This window comes from Rhineura floridana, chromosome 4, assembly GCF_030035675.1.
Source record: "Rhineura floridana isolate rRhiFlo1 chromosome 4, rRhiFlo1.hap2, whole genome shotgun sequence".
Classification (NCBI taxonomy): domain Eukaryota; kingdom Metazoa; phylum Chordata; class Lepidosauria; order Squamata; family Rhineuridae; genus Rhineura; species Rhineura floridana.
In genome coordinates, this window is record NC_084483.1 from 41289452 (window position 1) to 41299245 (window position 9794).

Consider the following 9794-nt stretch of genomic DNA (forward strand, 5'->3'; position numbering starts at 1 on the left):
CCTAAAACAACCCTTTAAAAATGGTTTGTATTTAACTATATCCTACTCAGAGCTCGGAAAAGTTACTTTTTTAAACTACAACTCCCATAAGCCCCAGCCAGCTCTGATCCTACTCAGAGTAGACCCATTGAAATTAATAGATCTAAGTTAGTCATGCTTATTAACTTCAATGGTCCTACTCTGGGTAGGACTAGCATTCCATACAACCCAATTTCAACACAATTTATACTATTTTGCAAGTGAAACACACAACCAGCAACAGGTTACATTTCCTCACCTCATCCAAAAGCTGAGATAAAAAGATGCATCACTACCTCATGCTGAATATCTACTATATATTTTGGAATGTTTGTCTGTTCTCTGTGCATTTGGATACCTCTTAAGATATTGTAACCAAATTATGCACGTTGGTCCTGAGATCAAAGAGCAGGTTTTTGTCTAGATATAACTGGATGCCATTTGAACCAAGATGGTTGATTCAACCTTTCAAAACTGCACTGATTTTCTTAGAATTCTTGAGCAATGCCAAGTACGAGGCTGCTACCTTTCTCTTCTTTGGGTTGTTTCCTCATCTTCCATAGAGGTTGCTTCTTGCGTAGTTCTCTTAATTCCATTTTCTTTTGTTTTTTCTGTACCGAATAAAAGATACCAGATAACAGATACAGAGTATAATCAGACATAATACTAACAAAATTACAGAATGCTGTGAACATGGCAGATGATAGCATATATTGTCTCTCTCCAGTTGTGCTATATGGCACAAAGGCTGTTTAGAGTACTATCAAGAAATACTGCCTCTTCTGGATTTCCTTCATGAGTTCAACATCACTAAATACAATTCATAATGGAATTAACCCCACTTAAATGGGTCTAAACCTGTTTTGGATTGTGACCAATATCCACAATAGGAATAACATATCTTGAGCATCATTACCCCAGAATGGGGAGCCTGTGGCTTTCTGTTGTTGAACTATATCTCCCATAATCCTTGACCATTGACAATTCGGGATGATGGAGTCCCATCTCGTCATTATAGGATATTGTATATAACCCACCCTCAGCAGTAATAGCCAATGATACGGAAAAGGGGCTGGGAAACTCACAATGTGATTATGCCATATCCCATGGTGAGTCGCACTAGATACTAGAAGGACAAGGGGAAATCTAGATACAGGAGTGTCATTTTCTACAGTAGTCCTATGTCTTGCAGAATATCTAGCTCTAGTAGTGTAGAACAATCCATAGACATCAGAGGGCTTAAGAGAGTGGCAGAGCAATTGCTGCATCCACAGCCCCCCCACTCATGCCAGTCCAGAAAAACAGATTGCTTCTGCTATGCCAGCTCCAAGGGTAGCACAACAAATGGGCCAGATCACCATTACCATGAGGCTCACTAGGCCACCTTGGCATCCTATGGATCTTTGGTGATCCTGCTCTAACCCTTCCCTGCCTCCAAAATGCCCTATTTCTGTTGGCAGAGATACCACAGTTTCCCTCCATCTGTATTTTCAGTGCATGGTGTGGGGACCTCTTCAGCAAAGGAGCCTTTCTGCTAACACAGCCAGCACACCAGATGGGTGGTGGTGGATTGCTCTGTAAAACTCTTAACTGCTCCAACTAGTGGACAACATCAGTTCACAATTAGGACTGACACCATACTCTTAAGCTTTTTAAAGATGACAGTAATACATGATGTCTGAATTCTAAGAATAGCATGACATGAGATGCTATTATTTTTTATTTATTTATTTATCAAATTTATATTTTGACAGGGCCAGCGCCAGAGGGCGGCCAAGTTGGGCCCTGGCCGAGGGTTCCGGCAGCCCAGAGGGGCATCATCTTAGGGTGGGAGCATGGCATTCCTGTTCCATGATCAGCAGCAGCGTTGGGTTCTGCAACCCAACCCTATCGCAGACAGGTTGCTCCCAGGCACTCCCTCAATACAGACAGCGTGGGCTTCAATAAGCCTGCCTGCATGTCCCACCTACCTCTCCCGTTAGTGTGAATGCCATGAGAACTGTATGTGCATGCTTGCCATCACCCAAGATGTTGGCAGGGGCTTCCCTCAGGGGCTTACGCCTCTGCCACCATCTTGGTTGATGGCAGGCATACACACCACACGTGCACATCATTCACACGACCTGAGAGGCAGATGGGGCATGTGGACGGACTTATCCCTGCTGTGCCTGTATCAAGGGAGTGTGGGGCGACAGCATGGTAGGTCTGGGGCAGGCTGGTGCCCAAGGGCCCAATCATGCCTGGTACCGGCCCTCTATCCTGCCCTTCCTCCCCAAAGAAGCCACTAAAAGCTAGGCATTTTTAACTTCATAGGGACAAAATAAGTGAAATTAGGAAATAAACTCATATAAAGATTCTCAATAAAATAAACCAAGAGTCTCCTTTAAAAAAAAAAGATATTACTTTTTTGTAAATATGCCAACTAATACTTATGACATTGCTTCCCCACACTGTAAAATATACAGGAATGTTTTCTTTTTTACTTACTGAATAAGTCAATCCTGCTCTCCTGAATAAAAGCAAGGAAAACAGCCGTGCTAGCCATTGTTATTAAAATTACGAAGAACATGAATACTCTCATCTGAAAAATAATGAAAGCATAACAACGAATGAATGTAAGGATTACAGTTTATAAAAGTGGCATAGTTATGTGTGTAACTTGTTTTCTGTTTGTGTAAAATGTGATCCTCTTTCAATCTCTTCAAATATTCATATAATCAGAAGTTTAACATTCTCTTTTCAATTTCTGTAAAAAGCTGAGATAAAAAGAAATCGAGATAAACTGATTTTTTTAAATGGTATTTTGCATTGGGTTTCCATTAACATAGGTAAGCTGGCACAGAGTAGCTACATAACAATTTTTTAAAATCCATTTCCAAAAAGATTCTTCCTGTTTTCAAATGAAACTTCAAAAAAGTTAAAAGCATTACATCATTAAGTTTATTTGCTTCTAAAAAACACTTGAAAACTTTTTAGATTAGAATCCACCACTAGATATCAGTTCAGGAAGAATCACATTAAAGTCAATGAAACTGGTCTGCAGCAAGTGGGTTGTGCATTGTAGCTATAAGGAGAGAAATTCATATTTTAATAGATGAACATCATTTACATTACATAATTAAACTTTAAGGCACATGCCTCTGGAGTAGAGGTAAAGGATGGCTCATACATGTCTTCTCTTCAGTTAAGGAGTGCAACATCAAGCAGTGGCTTTTATGTATGAAAGGTCTATCAGTGATCCAATACCACAGACAGAACTTTAAGATCACCTCAGTGCTTTTTAGTGGAGTCCTCATATTCAGTTATGAATCAACAACTTTATGGTAATCAGTTCAGGAGTAGAGAAGCTACTCAACCAACCTTCAGAGTTTGGTTTTACTTATATGCCACTGCTGGAAAATCATATAGGCATATTTAACTGGAGAAATAGTTACATTAATCTTAACTTATTCACATCCCTGCATAAAATAGTGTCCACAGAAAATACCTAAGACAAGTGTTTTACATTTTGCAAGTTAAAAATGCAGACCATCTTCGAGGAATTGAAACAAATGTTTAGAATCTGACCTTTTTTCTCTGTTGAGCTTCTTCAGTTCTGTTGTTTATCATTGGTACTAACTCTCCTGAAGCACCACAGTGAAGTGTTTTCCAAGGCTGCAGTCTTCAGTATAAACTTACTCTATGCATGAATAAACTTGCTAGTCTTCAGTATAAACTTGCTCTTTACTTTGCCCCTGTTGCACTCAGGTCCTGTTTGCAAGCTTCCTATGGGCATCACTGGCTACCATGAGAACGGGATGCTGCACTAGACGAGTGTTTGGCCTGATCCAGCAGGGCTCTTCTTATGCTCTTATTGAAAGTGGTCTGATACACTGTTCTTGACCCACATTTTTTTTTACCACATTTCATCTTGGTGGTTTGTATTCTGATAATGTGCTTATTCTCCCATTCTAATACTGCATGGGTAACTTCCCTTCTGTTTAGAAGTTTCAAATATTTTAGATCACATTTTGAATGGAGAAAAGCTAAACCCTAAATCTACCATCTCTCTCTCTGTAGTAGGGTTGCCAGGTCAGAAGCACCCCAAAACCTGAGATTTTAGGGGTGGGCCCAAGTGATGTAATGGGGCGGGCCCGAGTGATGTCACAGGGCGGGCCCGAGTGATGTCATTAAGCATGATACATTAAGCATCAATCACAGTTGCTTGGAGCATACAATTAAAAAAAAAATCTGACTGGAAATTAAGGTAGACATCTTAGCTAAAAGATAGAGCCTGGGTAGGGAACATTTAATCTAGCCTACTTGCTTTCGGCAAGAAGGGTTTAAGTACCTTCAGGCCAGGCCAGTCACCAGAAGGTCACTGTAGGAAGAAAGGAGCCTAGTGTTGTGGTGATGTTAGATGGGAGCATTCAGGAGTAAAGATGGATGCCCCTGAAGGCTGCAATTCTACACACACGTACAAAGGGACTAAGCCCCCATAGAACTCAACAGGACTTACTTCTGAGTAGATAGAGTTTGGATTGTGCTGTTGTAACGCTTGACTAGGGATCCTCTGCAAAGACATCCATATCCAAACAGGGTTGGCAACCCCCTGCCTGGAATGCCCTGCCCTTATCTTTTAATGTGTCTGCTCCAAACTTCTTTACAGATTAGACCCTTCACTTCAGAAAGAGGTCTGAGAAATGAGTAAGAGTAAGAAGATTCTCTACGCTTTCTGTCTGCATAGATGCCCTCATCCTTCCCCTGCAACAGCAGAAGCTCTGGGCCAGGCGGGATGCAGTGGCATCTCATAGAGGACACCCTCCCTTTTCATGGGGTATATGATTTGTCCTGGCCTAGAGCAGATTTTGGGGTGGGCACCCCGAATTACTTATTTTTCCTGTATGTCTTTTTCTGCTTTGATTTTGTATAGATGCCCTCTTCTGTGCCCTGCACCCAGCAGAAGCACTGGGCCAGGTCGGACGCAGTGGCATCTCATAGACAACACCCTCCCCTTTCCTGGGGCATATGATTTGTGCTGTCCCAGAGCAGATTTCGGGGTAGGTACCCCCAGTTACTTATTTTTTTCTATGTGTTTTTGTCCATTTTGATTTTGCATTGATGCACCTGTGCATGCCCGGTGCCCAGCAGAAGCTCTGGGCTGGATGGGATGCACTGGCATCTCATAGAGGACACCCTCCCCTTTCATGGGGTATATGATTTGTCCTGTTCCAGAGCAGATTTTGGGGTGGGCACCCCCAGTTACTCATTTTTTCCTGTATGTTTTGGTCTGCTTTGATTTTGCATAGATGCCCTCATCCTTCCCTGCGCCCAGCAGAAGCTCTTGGCCAGGTGGGATGCAGTGGCATCTCGTAGAGGACACCCTCCCCTTTCCTGGGGTATATGATTTGTCCTAGCCCAAAGCAGATTTTGGGGGTGGGCACCCCCAGTTACTTATTTTTTCCTGTATGTTTTGGTCTGCTTTGATTTTGCATAGATGCCCTCCTCCATGCCCTGCGCCCAGCAGAAGCTCTGGGCCAGGCGGGACACAGTGGCATCTCGTAGAGGACACCGTCCTCTTTCCTGGGGTATATGATTTGTGCTGTCCCAGAACAGATTTTGGGGTGGGCACCCCCAGTTACTTATTTTTTTTCTATGTGTTTTTGTCCATTTTGATTTTGCATAGATGCCTTCCTCCGTGCCCTGCACCCACCAAAAGCTCTGGGCCAGGCGGGACGCAGTGGCATCTCATAGAGGACACCTTCCTCTTTCCTGGGGTATATGATTTGTCCTGTCCCAGAGCAGACTTTGGGGTGGGCACCCCTAGTTACTTATTTTTTATGATTTTATGACATCATTATGTATTTATGATAATATCAGAAGCCTGATAATTTTGATTGCATAAATGTATTGTTATTCTTGATGGGGAGAGTCCCCCAATCACATTGATATATCATACAGGGTACCCCATCATATATTTTGGGGTTCAGAGACATGTTAAGTTTGGTTTGAAGTTGCTGTAGTTGTCAACTCTTCTTTTTTAGTGTTTTGAACTTTCAAGCAAATAAGGAAATGGGAACTAGGAACCAACTTCAGTGTCATATCAGTTAAATAGATTAAACAGTCGTGGGGGGGGCTGTGACGTCCTTCCCCTGGCACCACCTGTGATGCTCTCACTTGTGGCTACCAGCAGTCAGCATCGTCGTGTTTATTTTTACCTCTCTCTGCTCTAGCACAGATCTCAAAAGATCCCCTTGCTAGACCACACTACCCAACACTCTGTGTATCCAGTATATCCTCTAGACTGTGCTTTAGTCTCTTCCTGGCTATTTTGATACCTTGTGTCTGTGTGTTTAGGTAATTCCCAACCCCCCTGAAGCCTCTTGCCTATGAAGCTCACAGCTCTGGGTTGCTCTGTGGTACTGAATGCTGATACAATATCTCCTCCTTTACCGCTGCCACCATTAGATACAATTTCTTCTTCAGCCTTGGTTACCCTGCCTTCCCCCCCGGTCTGTACACTCCAGCTAAGGAATCAGGCTTGAAGTAAACCAAGAAAATATTTATTGCTAACACTAGGAACAAGATCACTTATAGATTTTGATGACAAGCGTATGGTTTCATATATGATTCTCTTATGTTCTTAATTCTTAATATATGCCTCAGAACTCCTAATCCAATCTCTCAACAGCCACCTTCTCTCTACAACAACCTTCAACACCCACCACCTTTAACCAACCCACCGTCCAACAACTCTCTCCCTCACTCAACTGTCATCCTCTCATTTATACCGCCAGCCATTCAAACACACAGCCAATCATCATCCAGCATTATACAGCCCATGTACTCCCCCTTCTCACTCACTCCACTTACCATATTTCCTATAATAAACCTGCATTTACATTAACATACAGAAACATCACAGGGGCGGCTGACGTTTTGGTGTGTATCTTGGGAACCAGACCACCTAGAAACTTAATTTTTTTTTAAATTGAAGCTGAGAGTCCGGAGATTAAGGGGTGCTAGCCGGAGAGCTGGAGGGCCCCTCAGAAACTGGAGACACTGGCCAAAAACCGGAGACCTGGTAACTCTAATTGTTGGACTCCAGTTCCCATCAGCCCCTGCCAGCATGGTCAGTGGTCACGCTTGCTGATTCTTATGGTGAAGATTAAAGAGCTCACAGTGGCTAAATCCATCTACATTCAGATTATTTTCATTTTCTTCCATTTCTCTTTCGTTTCAATGAAAATATGAATTTGGATAAAGTGAAGAGAGCAGTACAGTGGAGATCTCTGGTAAAAGTATCTAGAAGGAATCCAGATGCAACTGCTTAAAATGTCGTATTCAGAGCTTTTTCTAGCAGTAGCCAGTAACAGTTTTTAATATTGTTTTGAAATATATATATATGCTTACCCTATGTAGATGTTTATTTTTAAATATTGGTGGGAGGTTAAGGTTATATTGGCTGTGCTACTGGCACACCGACCTGGTATCCATGCGTTAGATATTTTGTTTGCGTAGGGGCCTACATGAGGACAACCCAACATATATCAGTCCAAAACACACAACTATATATTCAGTTTTGTGGTGTACATACTGAGTAGTTTGGGTCTATATACAGTGTGCTTTACACATGTAGATCTCTAAGCAAATGCAATATCCAATATATGAATGACAGGTGTGGGGTCATCTCTGTCTCACTTATGATTGATGATGGGAATAACATCTCTACCTCCCTCAGGTAGAAAATAAACATATCTACGGGGCAGGTCCATTTGTAAGCAGTGGGATATTTTGGTGTTACAGGGTGAGGGAAAATCTCTTTAAATGGTGACAGCTGGTATAGCACAGTGGGGAGGAGAGCCTGGCTGGGAGTCCAGAGTCTGTGAGTTCAAATCCCCGCACGTGTCTCCTGGGTATCAAGGGCCAGCTAAAGATCACCCCCACAGTGAGTGGCTCAGGGGTTACGTGCCTGCCACCTATGCAGCCGTGGGCAAGCTGCATAGTCCCAAGGAGCCCAGTTGCCCCCCAGCTGGCAGTTGCGGACAAGGAAGGGGCTGGCTTGTGCAGCTGTGGCCAGCTGAGCAGGCCCTAGCCAGCTGGGGAGGACTAGCCTCAGAGAGAGACAATCGTAAACCCCCTCTGAATACTGCTTACCATGAAATCCCTATGCATAGGGTCGTCATAAGTCGGAATCGACTTGAAGGCAGTCCATTTCCATTTTCAACTTGCTTCAAAATGTGGTAAGCCAGGCTGACTGCATTTGGGGGCCCTCTCTGGTCTTCTGGGGGGGTATACTTCCACCTCAAAGTCTTGCCCTGAGAGCACCATTACATCTGAGAGGTATAAGATTAACTCTTTGCACAAAGGATGGTGACCAAACACTTCATTTAGAACAAACCTAAACAAACATTAAACATGAGAAAAAGACCACCAGAAATCTATGTCCCCAGCTACCTCAGGGCGTGGGCTCCAGAGTTTTGTGTAAGATCTCAAGTGGAGCTCCACCAGATCCTAGTGAACTGGGACACATATAAAACATGGACTGCCCTCTCCCCATCATTACAAGAGGCCTAGGTGCGAAATACTCATTTGATTCCCAAGAGTTGTTTGCTTGTGGGTTGGTTTATTTCCAGGAGGATGCCTCTGAATTGGACTCTCACTCACAGCCAGAGGCAGCTTCTTGCCAGTAAAAGCAACCGCAGCTGAATCTGAGTCGGTCAGACACAATTAATGCCAGAGTTGCTTGTGAAATGATTTCACAGACTCTGCATCATATTCACTTGAAAATTCCTCGCAAAAGCTGGAGCAGGGGGCAGAACTGTGGCAGTAGCTTCAAAACACGATTCCATTTCCAAAACATGAATCCTCATTGAGGATGCACTAGTCAACAGTTGTGATTTGTGTTTCTAGCGGGTGTCCAAAGTAGTTAATTGATGGACAAAGGATCATGTTACCATCCTATTACTGAAGTTTAATTTCCTCAATTGCTAATTTTTTTAAAACCACCAAGTGGGATTCTGTTGGGGAGGATGAGGAGAACATTACCTGTCGGGAATTTGAGCTGAGCCCATACATATTCCTTGCTGCTGTAACCTGGAGTGATGCCCTCCAACTATCAGCCAGTTGGCCCACCTAAGGTGTGGGGAAATCATAGCAGGAAAGGGTTCACTGGGATATACGCTGGTTCATTTTTCAGGTCAAACAACATGAGATCCCTCGGCTGAAATCAATGGCCCAGTAAACAGGCTGCAGAACAAATTCAAAATTCTGATCATGCTCTTGGTCTTGAGGTTACATTTTCATTCTACAGCTGTGCCAGTTGCAGGTTTCCTACAAGTCTTGAAACACAGAGTGCCTGTGCCTCCCCACCCCTTATGACTCTATCCTCCTCTCCCCAACTGAGGTCCCTGTTGATACTCTCTGACCTCACCACAGCTGCCTTCTACCCAGAGCTTGGAAAAGTTACTTTTTTGAACTACAACTCCCATCAGCCCTAGCCAGCATGGCCACTGGATTGGGCTGATGGGAGCTGTAGCTCAAAAAAGTAACTTTTCCAAGCTCTGCTTCTACCCCCTTCACCCACAAAGTCAGGGCTCTGAGAGAGGGAAAATAATATAAAAAGGGTCAGTGCTCTACTCTTTCCAAGCATCCCCTCCAGTAAGAATAAAAGGGCTTGTCCCAAAGACCTCTGCATCTGGGGTGATTCATCCATTACCTGATGAGAAGTGTATCAATGTATGTGGAACTACACATTTAAAGCAGTATCATCCCACTTTACACAGTCATGGCTTCCC

At 43.4% G+C, this 9794-nt stretch overlaps 1 protein-coding gene across 1 annotated transcript in view; it reads right to left on the reverse strand.

The window, feature by feature from the left end:
* The window catches only part of TPO (thyroid peroxidase), a 99866-nt gene extending 96239 nt beyond the window's left edge, over positions 1-3627 (reverse strand). Inside the window, exons 1-3 of the mRNA XM_061626059.1 lie at positions 3586-3627; positions 2506-2599; positions 545-629 (exon numbers count right to left, since the gene is read on the reverse strand). Coding sequence (XP_061482043.1) covers positions 545-629; positions 2506-2599; positions 3586-3627 — 221 coding nt within the window. The remainder of the gene's footprint in view (positions 1-544; positions 630-2505; positions 2600-3585) is intronic.
* Positions 3628-9794: the final 6167 nt, after the last annotated feature.